Raw genomic sequence first — 19,108 nt, forward strand, 5'->3', positions numbered from 1 at the left:
AGAGGGAGAGAGGCAAACCATGAGAGACTCTTGAATGCTGGGAACAAACTGAGGACTGATGGGAGAGGGGGGGGCGGGGGGAGATGGGCATGGAGGAGGGCACTTGTGGGGATGAGTACCGGGTGTTATATGGAAACTAACTTGACAATAAACTATTTGTAAAAAATAAAAATAAATAAACTGTAAAAAAAAAAAAAGAATTTAAGACAGCTGAAATCTTTTCATCATTTACTTTTTTGTGTGCCTCTTTTATAATCTGTATAAGGAGGATAACAGCCTTATTCTCCTTACCAAATGATGGACAGCATCACCTATAGATCTCTTCTACTCCTTAGTCCTAGTACTGTTCCTTGTGCTTTCTACCCTAATGCCACCACTCGTGGCTCCAAACAAGTATGTACCTTCCTGATATATACTCTTCAGCTGTCAAGTCTTACATCAGATTGCTCTGAACAAAGACGCATTTCCATTCCAATGATGAGTCTCTCCCAGCAATTCTTAGTGCTATTCCGGGTCCTGCAGGCATCTTCCTGGAACGGAAACTTGAGACCACACGCTCAGGCACTGTGCTTTTGCCACAACTTCTTCCTAAAATCTTTTGCCTATTTCCTCCATTACTTTGATTATATATAACACTTTCTTCTCAAAAGCATCCAATATCAACAGTGTCATAAGTAATTTTTCCCTCTTTATAAAATGCTACTATCCATTCCTCTCATTTTCTTAATTCCTACTGGGAACTATTTTTCTCAATTCCTCTGAGAGGCAGATTACTTTACAATGAGGCTGATCATTACCTGGGAAGACAAGAAAGGAAATGGCCTCGCATCTATGCTTATTAGGAATAAAAGATGGGAAGGAATATATCTTTTAGTAGTTAAGTCATGACCACCAGAAACTCAGACTGAAGGTAGGTCAAGGTTAATATCTGGCCTCAATGGTATTCAAAACATACATGACTCTCCCAAAAAGTGGGGACTGCACAATAATGGGATAGTCCAGTGGATATTCCTCAGAAACCCAAAGGCTGCATCTAGGAAGCTTGGTCAAGGAAATACAGTATAAGTCAGGGGCAACTAGCAAGAACAAGGATCTTTCTCATCAGGTAGTTGGAGTACTGGGCTGATTACCTGGATGGAGCCTAAGTGAGGCATTTTTTACCCTAAATCCATAGACTCAAGGATCCACAGCTTCCAACGGAAATTTAGCATTTTCCAAAATTGTGTACGTAGGCAAAAAATCAGTTGGATTAGTAGCACCTGTGATCACACATATATCACATTACAGCTATTATAGACATCTCGAGATATACTTTACATGCATCACTATTTCAAACGACAATATTTATCAGACCTGCTACTAGATTTTGTTATTTAAAATATTAACGGACACATTTTACATTACAATTTTTAAGTATTTTGATAACTTTATTTCATATAACTGAACTTTCATTTAAAATCCTATTTTTTTCCAAGTTTTTATTTAAATTCCAGTTAGTCAACATACAATATAAAATTAGTTTCAAGTGTACAATTTAGCGATTCAGCACTTCCATACAATAGCCGGTGCTCATCCTAACAAGTGCACTCCTTAATTCCCATCACCTATATTACCCATCCTTCCACCCACTTCCCTTCAGGTAAACCATCAGTTTGTTCCCTATAATTAAGAGTCTGTTTTGGGATGCCTGGGTGGCTCAGTCAGTTAAGCGTCCAACTTCAGTTCAGGTCATTATCTCACGGTTCACGAGTTCAAGCAGCTTGAAGCCAGCTTCAGGAGTCTATTTCCTTCTCTCTGCCCTTCCCCTGCTCACTTTCTGTCTCTGTATCTCTCTCAAAAATAAACATTAAAAAAAAATGTTTTAAGTCTGTTTCTTGGTTTTCCCTTTTTTCCCTCCTGTGTTTGTTTCTTAAATTCCACGAGTGAAATCATATGGTATTGGTCTTTCTGGGACTTACTTCGCTTAGCATAATACTCTCTAGCCCTGTCCACATGGTTGCAAATGGCAAGATTTCATTCTTTTTATGGATGAGTAATATTCCATTATATACATATACCACCTGTTTTTTATCCATTGGTTGATAAACATTTAGGATCTTTACATAATTTGGCTATTGTTGATAATGCTGCCTGTAAACATCAGGGTGCACGTATACCTTGTATATTTCTGTATCATTTAGGTAAATACCTTATGGTGCAATTGCTGATCACAGAGTAGTTCTATTTTTAACTTTCTGAGGAACTTCTATACTGTTTTCTACAGTGGCTGCACCAGTTTGCATTCCTACCAATAGCGTAAGAGGGCTCCCCTTTCTCTGCATCCTCACCAACACCTGTTGTTCCCTATGTTGTTAATTTTAGCCATTCTGCCAGGTGTTAGGTGGTATCTCATTATAGTTTTGATTTGTATTTCCCTGATGATGAGTAATGCTGAGCATTTTTTCTGTGTCTGTTGGTCATCTGCACGTCTTCTTTGGAAAAATGTCTATTCATATCTTCTGCCCATTTCTTAACCAGATTATTTGTTTTATTGAGTGTTGAGTTTTATAAGTTCTTTATATGAAATTCTGCATGTTTTCTGCATTTAAAAACATTCTAGGGGCACCTGGGTGGCTCAGTCAGTTATGTGTCTGACTCCTGATTTTGGCTCCAGTCGCGATCTTGCAATTTGTGAGATCGAACCCCATGTTGGGCTCCAGACTGACGGTGTGCAGCCTGTTTGGGATACTCTCTCCTCTCTCTCTCTCTGCCCCTTCCCCCCCTCTCAAAATAAATAAACATTTAGAAACATTCTAGGGGTGCCTGGCTGGCTCAGTCAGTAGTGTTGTCAGCAACTCTTCATCTTGGGGTTGTGAGTTCGACCCCCCCCACATTAGGTATAGAGATTACCTAAAATAAAATCTTTAAAAAAAATTCTAAGGAGCTCACAGGCTTTATCAGACTGCTAAGGCAGTCTTTAGCCTAGATAAAGAATCAAAGAAATTTTGAGGACATGACAACAAAGTAAATTTAAACTAAATTACATAGTCCTTTACAAAATGCTTTCATTTTCCTTATCTTATTCACAATATTCATGCAAAATAATGACAAATCAATTCTTTTACAAATTCTTCTAAAAAATAACTGGTTTGTTTTGGATTTGTTTTTTTAAATATATGTAGGCTTCACGCCCAGCACAGAGCCCAACGTGGGGCTTGAACTCACAACACTGAGATCAAGAAATGAACTGAGATCAAGAGTTGGATGCTCAACTGACTGAGCCACCCAGGTGCCCCTGTGTTATTTTCTAAGAGTGGAAGATTTACTTTCTTTCTTTCCTTCTTCCTTCCTTTCTTAAAATATGGGTTGTTCTTCTGTTTTAACCTTTTTTAAAAAATGTTTATTTTTGAGAGAGACAGAGAGACAGAGACAGAGTGAGTGGGGGAGAGGGAGCAAGAGGGAGTCACAGAATCTGAGGCAGGCTCCAAGCTCTGAGCTGTCAGCACAGAGCTGATGAGAGGCTCAAACCCACAAACTGTGAGATCATGACCTGAGCCAAAGTCGGATGCTCACCTGACTGACCCACCCAGGCGCCCCACGAGTGGAAGAATCTTAACCTGGGAAAGGCATCTGAACAAAGAGGAAGAGTTCCATCTATACTATTGAAATGGTTCTCACCTATTTTCTGCCCTTTTTAGCCCAGCAAATCTTCACCTGTGGGAAGTGTACTTTCTCTGCCTGGTGGGCTGTCACTCACCCACCACGGGAGTGGACACATGGCCCAGGAAGGCCAATATAATGACTCCTCACCTCTATTTCCTTGCATATAGCAACAGGTCCATATGTGAAGACTCTACCCCAAGCAGAGCCAACCTTTTAGAAAATGACATGGACTCCTGAAGAGAGGATCCATCTCTCTCTTTCCCAAGACCTAAAACCAAACGACCATTTATTTTAAAAAAAATTTTTTTTAATGTTTTTATTTATTTTTAGGAGACAGAGAGAGACAGTGTGAGCAGGGGAGGGTCAGAGAGAGAGGGAGTCACAGACTGAAACAGGCTCCAGGCTCTGAGCTGGCAGTCAGCACAGAGCCCGACGCGGGGCTCGAACCCACGAACCGTGAGATCATGACCTAAGCGAGAGTCGGATGCTTAACCGACTAAGCCACCCAGGCGCCCCCAAAAGGACCATTTAAACCAGGAATAGCTGAGGGTGTCTGGTGGCTCAGTGAGCTAAGCATCTGATTTCAGTTCAGGTCATGATCTCACAGTTCGTTGAGTTCAAGTCCTGCATCGGGTGAGCCCTGCTTCTCTCTCTCTCTGCCTCTCACTCACTTGGGCCCTCTCTCTCTCAAAAACAAAACAAAACAATACCAGAAGAACTGAAAGGTACCTCTGCTACTATGTGAAAAAAATTTGTCTGAAAAGAAGGCCAAAGAGGAAAGCGGATTGATCCAACTATGCATAAGGCCTTTCACTGGCCCAAATGAAACAGTAAATTCTTTTCTTCTGCTTACATCAGTTTGAGCTGAGTTTCTTTCTCCTGCAACCATAAGTATTCTGAAAATTACACAAGAATTAAGATCATGTGTTCTTATTTAATGCAATGTGAACATTATATGCAGTCAGTCTGCTGTAAAGAAATTCGACCTCATCCACTACATGGTAGCTATGGGACACTGGAAAATTTAACCTGTGTTCAGTGTCCTCATCTGTAAAACGTAATGTATAATATTAGGACCTACTTCACAGGACTGTTGTGAGAACTGAATGAGTTTTTAAGTGTAGAAGTGTTCACCATCAACAGTTGATAAACATTAGCCACTGGGACACCTGGGTGCCTTAGTCGGTTAGGCAACCAACTCCCAGTCTCGGCTCAGGTCACAATCTGACAGTTCTTGAGTTTCGAGCCTCAAGTTGGGCTCTGCGCTGATGGCAAGGAATCTGCTTGAGATTCTGTCCCTCCTTCTCTCTGCCCCTCCCCTGCTTGCACTCTCCCTTTCAAGACAGATAAACTTTAAAAGTAAGTGATTTACTAGGGCACCTGGGTGGTGCAGTCAGTTGAGCATCATCCGACTTCGGCTAGGGTCATGATCTCACAGTTCGAGGGTTCAAACTTCGCATCAGGCTCTGTGCTGACAGCTCAGAGCCCGGAGCCTGCTTCGGATTCTGCATCTCCTTCTCTCTCTGCCCTCACCCCCAACCTTACCCTGCTTGCACTTGGTCTCTCTCTCTCTCTCAAAAACAAATAAAGCAATTTAAAAATACTAATAAATAAATGTTAGCCATTAACATCTCTTAATGACTAAGACCCTTAATATCATAAATTAGAATCTATATTTAAATTTTTAAAAAATATTTATTTATTTTTGAGAGACAGAGCGTGAGCAGGAGAGGGGCAGAGTGAGAGAGGGAGACACAGAATCCAAAGCAGGTTCCAGGCTCTGAGCTGTCAGCACAGAGCCCAATGTGGGGCTCAAACCCACGAATCGTGAGATCATGCCCTGAGCTGAAGTTGGATGCCCAAACAACTGAGCCACCGAGGTGCCCCTAGATTCCATATATAAATATGGGGAAAATATTCCATAAATTCAAAGAAATATATTACAAATTCAGAATAACAGTACCTGACACGGGGAAGTTTAATTGCAGTAGGTCTACACTGCTCATTGGTTTGGATTCTAAAATCAGTTATCTCATTTCCCACCTCCTTTAACCACCAAGAGATTAAAAAAAAAAAAAACAAAGTCTGATACACAACAGAACAGGTAAAAAAAACTGGCACTTTGTGAATTAATACGAGAAAAATGACTCTTCGATATGACTTCCATTACCTTTCCAAACGTATGTCCCTCAATCTTTCCCTATATTTATTCAAAACTGTACTCAAATAACTGGTGTGAGGTCTCAAGATGGTTCATACACTGGACGCCTATCGAGTAGAAACCACAACATCAATGGGAGCCACACCTAACTGAGATTTTGGAGCTCCAGGCAGTGATCATGGCTCAAACACTAACAAGCTGTGAGTCCTTACGTTTATTAACCTGTTACAAAGAACACGAGGAGATAAAAGACAGGCTCTTAAAAGGAACTTATAGTCTAAGTGGGAGAGATAACCCATAGCAAAAAACTAAGACCTAAAATTAAAAATGCAAGGACCAAATTCAGTGATGGAAGAGCACCATGTGGGTTAAGAGTGAAGGAAGGCTCCATGTGGAAACCACACCCCGATGAAGCTGTCTGAATGGACAGCAGAGAGTAAGAAGACAAATGTTCTAGGTAGGGAAATGTAAGAAGGTTGCATTGCTTGGAGGTTCAGGTTGAAAGACTAGATACAGAGCTTGAGAATCCCTGAAACATTTAAGGGCAAAAAATAACATCTGCTTTTAACTTACCACCCAAAATATGACAATTTCCAAGTATGTAGCCCATTTTTTTTTTTTAGTAAGCCCTACCCCTAACATGGGGCTTGGACTCACCCCCCCAAGATTAAGAGTCTTATGCTCTACCAACTGAGCCAGCCAAGCGCCCTGCTATTTAGCACAATTTTAAACAAACCCATCTGCTGTCCTTCCTACCCCCCCCCCCCCACCAGCGTTCCTTTACTTTGGCCCAATGCATACCTTGCTGTCTGCTCCTACTCTGTCAGCAGCAGCACCTGCTAGGCTGCAAACATTGGAAGGAAGGGGGCTGGAAACAAGAACCATAAGACCCACTGCCCTCAACGAATCTATTAGATTACCAAGCCAGAGAACAAACGCAAGGAGCCTCTTAAGCGTACAGTTTCAGATGTTGTGGGACATAGAGGTAGGCGTTCATCAGGACAAGCGTGGTGGCACACACGGGCTTGAGGCACACTTGTAAACCAGCTCTTCCCCAAGGACAGCCTTGGGCCTGCCCTTACTGACAAGCCAACCCAAATCTGCTTCATGGACTTTTTTTCATTTTTCTTTTTCCCTTTTTTGCTTTTTATGTTAGGAAATCATGCTGTCCAACCAGTCTTGAAGCTCTTCCTCAGTAACAGTTTTCCATGTACTTGGTTGCTCAGACTCCACGTTCTTTTCTTCCATTACAGATGGTGCTGCAGGACTTTTTCTTCTTGGGCCACCTGCCCACCTGTCTCAGATTTTCGGTCCTCAGATGTCTGGTCTGGTAAGACATTCTGTCTTTTGCAGGCACATCTAAACAGAGCGGGAGCTTGAACTCTTCCTCCAAGTGGAAGACTGCAGTGGGTTCTCAGGCTTGGGATGAGGATCCAGGCTTGGGCTATCCTCACCCAGGCGCCTGGGGCAGCCAGCAGCAGACTGCAGCTCAGAGACGGACCCCTCTCCTCCAGGTCCCAAGGGCCCTTTTAGGTGCATCCCCAGTCCCCAGGCCTTCATCATTTCTCTTTGGTTTCACCTGAGGAAGCTCTAGAGGAAGGGTGGCCTGGACCAATTCAGCAGCAACATGGAGTTGGAGTGAGACAGGCAGTTCTTGAAGGGCTCGAACGAATGACCACGGGAAATGAATTGTTTTGGACATAAAGCTCCACCATCCCACTCTTTCTCAACAAACCGCTGCTGTGAGAATGAGTCCCCTGCAAAGCTGAGAACACCAGTCTGTCCCCCTCTGTGATTCTCCACTTTCATTATTGACCTCTTTTTCAATATCTTAATATCCATCCCAGCTAGAGACTATCTTTCTTCTAGATCTCCGCATCACTGTCACCTTCAACAGGCACTCTGGCTCCGGTGCACCGGCCTCCTCACCTCCTCCAGGTCACTGACCCCCTCACTGTGCCTACACCTGGCAGCCTCTGTTGGTGCTCAGTAAGGAGAAGCCCGAACCCCAGAGCCCCACCGGAAATGGGTTGCTCTGTGGTGTCGCTGGCATCGTTGGGGAGGGGGGAGGGGAGCAAAGGTGGGGTAGGGAGCGCAAAGATCCATCTGCTGTCCTTTTTAAAAAAGTTTTTTTTAGTTGTGGTAAAATACACATAACATAAAATTTATCATATTAACCATTGTTTTTTTAGTTTATTTTGAGAGCGAGCAAGCAGGGGAGGGGCAGAGGGAGAGAGAATCCCAAGCAGGTTCTGCAGTCAGCGCAGAGCCCAAGGGGCTGGACCACAGGATCATGACCTGAGCCGTTTTAAAGTGTACGGTTCAGTGGCATTAGATATATTAACTTTGTTGTGCAACCAATCACCGAAACCTTTCTATCTAGCAAAACTGAAACTCTCTACCCACTGAAGGGCTCCCCATATCCCTCTCTCCCCAGCCCCTACCTTCTGTTTCTATGAACTTGACCACTCTAGATACATAAGTGGAATCAAACAGTATGTCTTTTGGGACTGCCCTGTTTCACTCAGCATGCCTTGCTGTCCTTTTATGCCTAATGTCAAAGCTTGTCTCCGAGTTGTACTCCGTCCTCACAGTAGTTCCTTTGCCTTCACGTACCAAATTGTCTCATGTCATTTTCAGTACATCCTCCAAAAAGTTTTAAGCATTTCCTAAGAGGCTATAGGCATGTCTTCTCCCTAAAACACCAATGACTTACGTCTACACCAAAACCACAATTTTTAGGACAAAACTATATAAAAGAGAATTAAATTAATAACTTTGTGCCCTTTCTGTATACACTTTCAAATACCAGCAAATCTACTCAAATCATTCCTCCACAAATTCATCCCAGCCACTTCTAATAACTGGCAAACAATAATGTTTTGCCTTTCTGGTAGACCTTACTTACTTTCTGGGTCGTACTCATTTCACACTCGATAATATGTCTACCATATTATTGTTTTGTGGACCCTCCATAGAGACAATGCATTGTTGCATATTTCACAACAAAACGGTAAGGTGGGGAAAGCACCATATACTCTTTTAAAAAATAAACTTCAAAGTGCTAAGTATACAGCAAATATTCTATTAAAGTATATGATAAACTGACTTTAATAAATCAAAAAGAAAAAATCAAAACCACCAGAAAATGGTAACATCTCTAGTTTTATTGTTGAACATTCACATCTTACAAAAGTAATTAAGAATTGAGATGACCTAAGAAGCCTGTTTAAATCCGTAACTTAAAGGTAAAAACAATATTGTTCTACAGGGTTAAGATTCAATTGAGACTGGGATGTCCGGGTGGCTCAGCTGGCTAAGCATCTGACTTCAGCTCAGGTCATGATCTCACAGTCTGTGAGTTCAAGCCCCGTGTGGGGCTTTGTGCTGACAGCTCAGTCTGGAGCCTGCTTCAGATTCTGTGTCTCCCTCTCTCTGCCCCTCCCCTGCTCACACTCCGTCTCTCTCAAAAATGAATAAACACTTAAAAAAAATTAGGATTTAATTAGATTCAATTAAGTATTCATAGTGAAACTCAAAATTAAATTTAAAAGGTTAACCAGGGCGCCTGGGTGGGTCAGTAGGTTAAGCATCCAACTTCGGTTCAGTGCATGATCTCACCGTCTGTGAGTTCAAGCCCTGCATCGGGCTCTGTGCTGACAGATCAGAGCCTGGAGCCCACTTCGGATTCTGTGTCTCCCTCTCTCTCTCTGCCCCTCCCCCACTCATGCTCTGTCTCTCTCCAAAATAAACAAACATTAAAAAATGATAATAAATAAAAAAATAAAACTACTTCCTTTAAAAAAAAAAAAAAGGTTAACTGGTATAAGAACAGAAATAGAGCACATATAGAGTAATATATCTTCCAAAGAAGTAGAAAAGAAAATATGGAGACAACAAAATCCAACCTCAATCCAAAAAAAGGCAAGAAGGGGGGGTGGGGGGGAGCCAGAAAGTACAAAGTATAAGATGTCAGAAAAAGTCCAAATATATTCATTCAAGTTATATTATAAGAAGCCTACTGAAAGCCAGACACTGTTTTAGGCACTAGGAATACAGCAGTAAACAAAACCAAAGTATCTGCCCTCATGAAGCTTCTATCCTAGTGGGGGAAACATGGTAAACCAGATAAATGAATAAACCACATGGCATGTCATATAATGGGAAGCACAGTGACAAAGAGCACAATGGGGATGTAAGGGAAGGATGTCAGAGAAGACCTCACTGACAAGATACTATTACAAAACCAAGGAGGGAGGTTAAGGGTCTGAACCATATAAAGAAACAGAGGGATTTGGGGACTTCCAGGCAAAAGAGCCCAAGTGCAAATATCCTGAGGCTGGCATGTGCTTGAGGAGGCCTTATAGTAGAGCAATGAAGAGAAGTAGCAAGAGAGGGAATAAGAGATAGAGCAGGACCTTGGGGGCCACTCTACCGGCTTTGGCTTTCACTCTTAAATGAAATGGGCATTCCTTAAAGGATTTCTTTTTTCTTCTTTCTCTTTTTCAAGTAGGTCTACAGCCAGTGGGGAGCCTGAACCCACCACTCTGAAATCAGGACCCGACCTGAGATCAAGAGTCAGAGACTGAATGGACTGAACCATCCAGGCATCCCAAGAGTCCTTGGAGGATTTTCAAAGGAGGGGAAAAATCTGTTGTTGTTGTTGTTGTTTTTTTTTGGAGGATCACCTTAGATGCTATGACGAAGAGAGACTGAAAGAAGAAAAAGCAGACTAGTTAGGTGGCTAGGCAGTAATCAGAGTAAGAGACGGTTGTAAAGTGAAAGCACTGAGAAGGAGTTGGGAGTCTGGACAGATTCTGAAGGTGAAGTCCACACGATATGCTGACAGACTGTATGTGTGGTGCGAAAGAGATGAGTCATGGATGGCTCCAAAAGTCTGGGCCTGAACAAATATCTCCGTAATGACAATAAGTACAAAAACCTGCCTGTCAAAAGGCAGAGGCTGTTGACGTGGATTTTGTTTATAAAAGCATACAGAAAGCTTAAAACTAGAACGATGTTGAGACAAATATCAAACGCCAGCGGCCTTGGCTAGGTTAATGGCAAACAAGAAGTCGGCTCCCTTGATCTTCATCTTCCCCCGTCTTTACATTAAAAGTCTGGCATTTGTGAACCCTGTCTTCCAAAGAGACTGTTGTTTCTTTGTGGGCAGGGGCGTCGCAGCCTTCTGTGCACCCACCCACAACTCCGAACAGTCCGCGGTTGATAGTAAGCACTATTCCAAAATGTTAAATATTCTCCACCTACTACACTTATTGCTCCTCCGTCACAAATGTTAAATGATCCGGAACTTCAGGACTGTTTCTCTAACCTGAGCTATTTCCCCTCGTCCGAAGTAACCCGCCAACAAGGCTTCCGGGTAAAGGGATGGACGGCGCTGCCAACCCGGCTCCCTCGCCCGCGCAAGCAAGAGCCCCCGCCCCCTCGCCGGCCCGGACTCCCTTCCAGCCGGCGCGCCTGGGTCTGCTTGAGGCGGCAAAGAGCAGGCAACGCCCGACTCTGACAACCTAAGAAGTTTCTAGGAAAGGACTAAAGGACCAAAGCATGGCGGGGTGACGCAACGGCCACTGGCCGGCCACGAACGCTTGTCTCCCGCAGCCCCTCATCCCCTCCGAAGCTCACCTGCTACCGGAGAGCCCAGGTGGTCGGGGCACCAACCCTCGCACGCGAGGCTTCCGGCCGTAACCGGAAGTGCTTCTTTAGGCAGACAGGAAGTCCCGCCTCCGCTGAGTGGGCGGTGGCAGCTGGCGCTTAGGCTTGACTATTGCAAGCAAGGGCCTTTCGAGCTGGTGGTTTGGACCACCTATCTAAACCTGGGCAAGCTCCAGTGTTGCCCCGGCGATTCCTCTCAACCCAGGATGGTAGAACAACCAAACGAACGTGCGTGTTCCAGCTTACTTGTGATTCAGTTTCATGTTTAGTTAAGAGTCTACCGCGTCGGATGCGTGTGGTCACAGAGGAGAAGATCATGTTGATACCTCAAACACTGAAATGATAATAATAATAATCAACCAGGTAAAACAGACGGAATGAAAGTAAATACAATAATAGGGAAAGCAAATTCCATAGGCATGTTAATTTCTAAGCGTTAGGTTTCTCCTATGTAACTAGCTCAGTAATTTGTTATGAGGATCAAATGAGATGACACAAACGTTTCGCATGGGGCCTGGTACATGATTAAAGCACATAATACCTGTGGTGTTGGTATCATTGGTTGAAAATAAGAAGACTTTATCCCACCCAAGGGGAAACTGAATAACAACTAAGGGAGGTAGCATTCATGCTGACTGTTAAAGTTGAGAAGAATTTCAGTGGGGCACCTGGGTGGCTCAGTCGGTTAAGCCTCTGACTTCGGCTCAGGTCATGATCTTGCAGTCCGTGGGTTCGAGCCCCACATCGGGCTCTGTGCTGACGGCTCAGAACTCAGAGCCTGGAGCCTGCTTTGGATTCTGTCTCCCTCTTTTCTCTGCCCTTCCCTGCTCTGTCTCTGTCGCTCAAAAATAAATAAACGTTTAAATAAAAAAAAAAAGAGAAGAATTTCAGTACATAGATATCCATTGTGAATCTGTAAAAACAGCTTTTGTTGATTAATGAAAGAACATAGGATGACGCTCCCTAAAACAAAACTTTCAGAAACTTTGTTGTTTGAAACCGTATCAGTGAGAATGCAAAATCCCTCTCCTGCCTGGCAGAGCTGAGCCACGTGGGTCATTTAGATACTTTTTTGTCCAGGTATAGAGCTTCAAATAAGGGGTTTTCAGATACAATAATCCACGTTTAACTTTCTAGTTGTCAAGGGTTCCAGACCTTAGAGTCGGCTTCACAGCCCAGACCAGAGCCTGCTTACTTCTTACCTATACCACACCCAATCCTATGCTATCCCAGTCTCTTCCCCCACCCTTTTTTTTTTTTAAGTTAGATTCACCCTGTCTTTCTGGTGTGTGGACTTACATGTTTCAGCAACTTAATAAACCTAACTTTGTTAGGCTATAAGCTTCTCTTTGAATGGGCTTTATCACTGTTTATTTATTTATTTATTTTTTAAATGTTTTATTTTATTTCTAGGAGAGAGAGAGACAGACAGCGTGAGCAGGGGAGGGTCAGAGAGAGAGGGAGTCACAGACTGAAACAGGCTCCAGGCTCTGAGCTGGCAGTCAGCACAGAGCCCGAAGCGGGGCTCGAACCCACGAACCGCGAGATCATGACCTAAGCGAAAGTCGGACGCTTAACCGACTAAGCCACCCAGGCGCCCCCAATCACTGTTTATTTTGAACAAATTTCTTGCACTCATGAAGGTTGAGGACACTTAAAAAATTTTTTTTAAATGTTTTATTATTTGAGAGAGAGAGAGAGACAGAGCGAGAGCGTGAGCAGGGTAGAGTCAGAGAGAGAGGGAGATACAGAATCTGAAACAGGCTCCAGGCTCTGAGCTACCCACCAGCACAGAGCCTGACACAGGGCTAGAACCCATGAACTGTGAGATCATGACCTGACTCAAAGCAGGATGCTTTACCGACTGAGCCACCCAGGTGCTCTAAGGACACTTTTTTTTTTTTAATTGTTTATTTTTGAGAGAGAGAGAGAGAGAACACTCAAGCAGGGGGGTGCAGAGAGAGGGGGAGACAGAGGATCTGAAACAAGTTCTGTGATATCAGCACAGAGCCCAGAGTGGGACTCAAACTTGAACCGTGAGATCATGACCTGAGCCAAAGCGGGATGCTTTAGCGACTGAGCCACCCAGGCACCCCAAGAACTCCAATTCATTTCAATTAGCTAGTCTCTTCTTCATTCTGGAGTTCCTAACTCCTTTGATTGCTCCCTCTGTGATTATCTGTCTTTGCCTTTGTTCATCTTGTGCTACCTACTCTCTCTGTGTATATATCTACTTTCTGGTGTTTGTTACTGGGACCCTGACAACTATTTTAGTACAGAAATCATATGGAGTTATGGAGTAACTTGACAGAAGATCAAGATCTGGTAAGCCCACTGATTTTCAGATTTATTGGATTTCATTAGTGTCTAAGTAGACACAACGAAAGTTGAGTCTATGGATAATTATTCATAAGCACATTCTGAGAAAGAGTTATATATAAAAAAAAACTGGGGTACCTAGCTGGCTCAGTTGGTGGAGTGTGCATCTCTTGATCCCTAGCTTGTGAGTTTGAGCCCCATTTGGGATGTAGAGATTACTTAAAATTAAAATGTTAAAAACAGGGATCCCTGGGTGGCTCAGTCAGTTAAGCATCCAACTTCAGCTCAGGTCATGATCTCACGGTTCATGGGTTCAAGCCTCACATCGGGCTCTGTGCTGACAGCTAGCTCAGAGCCTGGAGCCTGCTTCAGATTCTGTATCTCCCTCTCTCTCTAACCCTCCCCTGCTCACGCTGTGTGTCTCTCTCTCAGAAATAAATAAGACATTAAATTTTTTTTTAATCTTAAAAAAAGGAAAACAAAACAAAGTCAAAAGCTAATTCTCTCATTGTAACATTGTACAGTCTTCTTCAAAGTCAGTCCTCCTCCCTGCCAGGGAGTCAACCTTCAGTGGAGATGTTTCACAGTGGCAGGTGTTTATATCATGCAAAGTTGGCACCTTCTGACATGGCAGCTTTTCCTCTGATCACACTAGTTGTGAAGATTAATTTTATGTGTCAACTTAGGCTAGGCCATGGCACCTAGATATTTGGTCAAACACTCATCTAGATATTGCGTCAAGGGGTGTTTTAGATGAGATTAACAGTTGAATCAGTACACTTTGAGCAAACCAGATTGCCTTCCATAACATGGGTGGGCTTTATCCAGTCAGTTGAAGGCCCTTAGGGAAAAAAGTCTGGCCTCCTCAGAGGAAGAGAGAATTCTGCCTCTCCTGAAGCATATGGCCATGAAATAGGGAGAAAGTATCAAGATTCTTACCACGAGGAAAAAAACAAGGAAATGATTTCTGGGTAGGTAAACAACATCTGTCATAGATTCAATTCACTATCTTCTCAGATCTCTCCAAGAATACTATTTAAGGTTATGGTTTGTCTTATTTTAGGGTTTTCTTTTTTTTTTTCATTTTTAATGTTTTATTTATTTTTGAGAGAGAGAGAGACAGACAGAGTATGAGCAGGGGAGGGGCAGAGAGAGAGGGAGACACAGAATCAAAAGCAGGCTCCAGGCTCTGAGCTGTCAGCACAGAGCCTGATGCGGGGGGCTCAAACTCTGTGAACCACGAGATCATGACCCAAGCGTTAAGTCGGACACTTAACCAACTGAGCCACCCAGGTGACCCTTAAGATTTTCTGTGTTCCCTTAATTATTCCTGTCTGCTCTAAATTAAAATTTTCTATATTTTCGTATTTTGTTGTTGCTTCTTTTTTAACCTCGGTTTTCTCAGTTACACAGCAGGTACTCCACAAAGGTGGGAGTTTCTGGTTGTCCATTTATATTACAGAATGAGGCAGTAGAAATTCTAAATGGGAGCAAGTGGGAGCTTGGCTCCTATGGGCAGGACTCCTGATGGTAAGTCTCACTGTCATGTGAGTGGGAAGGGAATAGCCAATCGAACTTCTAGAAGGCTCTCAAATGCCCAGTAGAAGAGTGTAGGTCTTTGACACCAGCATCTCTGCTAGGTGCCCAAATTAATCCTAGAAACTGACTTCTAGTTCTCTCGAGAAGATGTCTTACTTTTTTTGCTTAAGGACATATACCTGGCAATGATGATTTAGTTTCCCCACTGGGGTACAAGAAAGAGGTAGTCGGGGGGTATCATCCTTTTATTTACAGACCATCAATTAATTTGTTTTCATCCACATTTAACCCTTCAAAGCTCCATGTTGACAAGTATAGCACTGTTCCAGTTAGTTTCCTATTGCTGCTCTAACAGATTACCACAATCTTAGTGGCTTAAAATAACATAGATTTCTTATCTTACAGGTCAGTAGAAGTCCAACACTTCTCACTGGGCTGAAAGCAAGGCATCAGTGGGGCATTTTGCTATCTGGAGGCTCCAGGCAAGAATCTGTTTCCGTGCCTTTTCCGGTTTCTAGAGGCCACCTGTAGTCTGTGGCTCATGGTCCCCTTCCTCTATCTACACAGTCAGAAATGGTGGGTGGAGTCCATTAGACATCAAAACACTCTGACCTCTTTTCTAGCCTCACATCTTCTTTGACTCTCCTCTTCCCCCCTCTTCCACTTGGAAAAATCCATGAAATTACATTGGTCTACCTGGATTGGTCTAACAAGATAATCTCCCTGTTTTAAGGTCATCTGATTAGCAACTTAATTTCATCTGCAACCTTCATCCCCTTTGCCATATAACCTACCATATTTACAATTCTGGGGATGAGGACATGGACATCTTTGGTGGGGGCATTATCCTGCCTATATCTATGGTTTTACTGAGCCTATTGGGTCCTGTGTCAGCCATAACCAATTCTCTGTGTATATTTAGCTATGGCTTTATATGTTCTGCATTCATCAGTCAGTCATCTGCTTTCTGCATTCTGGAATCTCTCATCCACTAACAGAGCCATTCCTTTAAAAAAATATTTTTTTTAATGTTTATTTCTGAGAGAGAGAGAGAAAAAGTGCAAGCAGGGGAGGGACACAGAGAGAGAGGGAGACACAGAATCTGAAGCAGGCTCCAGGCTCTGAGCTGTCAGCACAGAGCCCAACAAAGGTCTTGAACTCAGAAGCCGTGAGATCATGACCTGAGCCAAAGTCAACTGAGGCACTTAACACAGCCTTTCCATTCTCAATGTTATTTCAATATTTTTGGCCTTTTTCTTTTACTTTCCTTTTAGTATTCTCCCCAAAGGGAAAAAGAATCAACACTAGCAGAAAATTTAATCTCAGGCAGACTTGGGGCCACTTTACCAGCTTTAGATTTAAGAAGTGCCTGAGGGCGTTTCATCTCCAGGCTTCATAGACACCGTTGACAGCTTTATTGTTAACACTGAAAAAGATCCTTCAAAGTCCGACACCTTTCTGCTTCCTTGACGTGGGAATGCTGCTGTGAACATTGGTGTACAAGATTTTGCATGGATGTTTTTTTCATTTCCCTTGGGGTGGTGGATTGAATGTTTGTGTCCTCAAAAAAATCATGCAGGGGGATGCCTGGGTGGTTCAGTCGGTTAAGCCTCCGACTTCGGCTCAGGTCATGATCTCACAGTTTGTGGGTTCGAGCCCCGTGTCGGGCTTTGTGCTGACAGCTAGCTCAGAGCCTAGAGCCTGTTTCAGATTCTCTATCTCCCTCTCTATCTGACCCTATCCTGCTCATGCTGTCTCTCAGAAATAAATAAAACATTAAAAAAAAAAAAATTCATGCGGAAGTGTGTGCAGGTGTTACTGTCCATTCCATCCTCTCTAGAGTCTTGCTTGCCTCGAGGAGCGCTACCCACAATCATGGGAACTTCTGGCATTAGCTCCCTTCCCAGAATCTCTCCTCTCTTTTCTTTTCGCCCTGAAAGTCACTGCTCCTTTTTTCTGTACTCCTCTTCTAGGACACCTAGACTGATCTCCCCCACAGCCTCATGTTTCAGGAAAATTAATTCAGAAAAGGAAGTATCTTGCAAGAAATTTCTTTTAGTCTTAGGATCATAATACTTCCCAGAGGCGAGAAAGCACAAAATGACCTGGTGCCTTTCTGGAAGTAAGGATGGCAAAAATAGAGGCGTAAGAACACAACTATCTCAAAAAAATATTTTAGTATCTGTATATGTAAATATCTATATCTACATCTATATGTCCATATAGTGTACAGATACTTTTGCTCCACTCAGTCACAGGCTTGATTTAATCAACATTTTTCTATTATGAATGCCGCTGTAATAAATATACTTTTATAGGGGTGCCTAGGTGGTTCAGTTGGTTAAGTGACCAACTTTGGCTCAGGTCATGATATACTACATGGGATCAAGCCCTGTATTGGGATCTGTGCTCACAGTTTAGAGCCTGGAGCCTGCTTCGGATTGTGTGCCTCCCTCTCTCTCTCTCTTCCCCTCCCCTGCTTGCACTCTGTCTTTCAAAAATAAAGAAAAAACATTTAAAATAAATAAAAATATATATACTTTTATATACATTTTGTACACCTAAGGGAGTATATCTTAAGTGTATAATCCCTCCTCAAAATTTACAAGGTCACCATATGACTTAGCAAGGCCACTCCTAGGATTTACCTGTCATTGTTGGCTTGAGCTTCTGTAACAAAATACCACTAAGTGAGTGGCTTAAACAACTGAAGTTTATTTTCTCACCGTTCTAAGGCTCAAGTCCAAGGTTGAGGTGTCAGCCAGTTTGATTCCTGGTGAGAACCTCTTTCCTGGCTTGCAGATGGCTGTCTTCTCACTGTGTCCTCACATGACATAAAGAGAAAATGGCTCTCTCTTGTCTCTTCTTCTTCTTCTTTTTTAATGTTTTATTTATTTCTGAGAGAGAGAGAGAGAGAGACAGTGTGAGCGGGGGAGGGTCAGGGAGACAGGGAGATACAGAATCTGAAACAGGCTCTAGGCTCTGAGCTAGCTGCCAGCACAGAGCCCAACACGGGGCTCAAACCATGAACTGTGAGATCATGACTGAGCCGAAGTCGGGCGTTTAACCGACTGAGCCACCCAGGCGCCCCTCTCTTGTCTCTTCTTACAAGGACACTAATCCTATTGGATCAGGTCCCCACCCTTATGACCTCATTCAACCTTAATTCCATAAAGGCCCTATCTCCAAATACAGAAATATTGGAGGTTGAGGCTTCAAAATATGAGTTTGGGGGGAACAGTACCAAAAGAAATGAAAAATATACATCAATACAAAACTTATATACTCATGTTCATAGCAACATTATTTATAAAAGCCCCAAAGTAGGAACTACCCAAATGCCCATCAATTGACAAATGGATGAACAACATGTGGTATATCCACACAATGGACTGTTGTTATTCAGACATGATACAGCATGGACGAACCTTGAAAACACCATGTTAAATGAACTATATATTGTATGATCCCACTTATATGACACGTCCAGAATAGGTGAATCTATAGAGACAGAAAACAGATTCATGGCTGGCTAGGGTTGGGGGCTGGGAAGTGAAGTGGAAGGGAAAATGGAGAGTGAATGGTAACGTGGATGGGGTTTCTTTTAGGGAAGCAAAAATGTTCTAAAATTAGATTGTGGTGATGGGTACATGACTCCATGATAACTCCATAATAAAACCCACTGAGTTATATGGTATGTGAATCAATAAAGCAGTTTCAAAAGATACATATATTCCTAAAAGTGGAGTGTCCAGGGATCAGTGCAGAGCCCAT

At 43.0% G+C, this 19,108-nt stretch overlaps 1 protein-coding gene and 1 pseudogene across 3 annotated transcripts in view; both read right to left on the reverse strand.

Moving 5' to 3' along the window:
- Positions 1 to 18,168, reverse strand: part of TBCE (tubulin folding cofactor E) — an 88,860-nt gene extending 70,692 nt beyond the window's left edge. The window contains exon 1 of one of the 3 annotated variants that reach the window (XM_039247159.1): positions 18,061 to 18,168. Coding sequence is in view for 1 of the 3 variants with exons in the window: in XM_039247157.1 (XP_039103088.1) it covers positions 11,723 to 11,739 (17 nt within the window). In the remaining 2 variants the exon portion in view is untranslated. Of the gene's footprint in view, positions 1 to 11,446; positions 11,496 to 11,722; positions 11,812 to 18,060 lie in introns of those variants that run through there. The other 2 variants (XM_039247157.1, XM_039247158.1) reach the window with 2 other exon arrangements.
- On the reverse strand, positions 6,956 to 7,682 carry LOC120241812 (annotated as a pseudogene).
- Positions 18,169 to 19,108: the final 940 nt, after the last annotated feature.

This window comes from Hyaena hyaena, unplaced genomic scaffold (assembly GCF_003009895.1).
Source record: "Hyaena hyaena isolate Hyena2069 unplaced genomic scaffold, ASM300989v1 scaffold_288, whole genome shotgun sequence".
Taxonomy (NCBI): domain Eukaryota; kingdom Metazoa; phylum Chordata; class Mammalia; order Carnivora; family Hyaenidae; genus Hyaena; species Hyaena hyaena.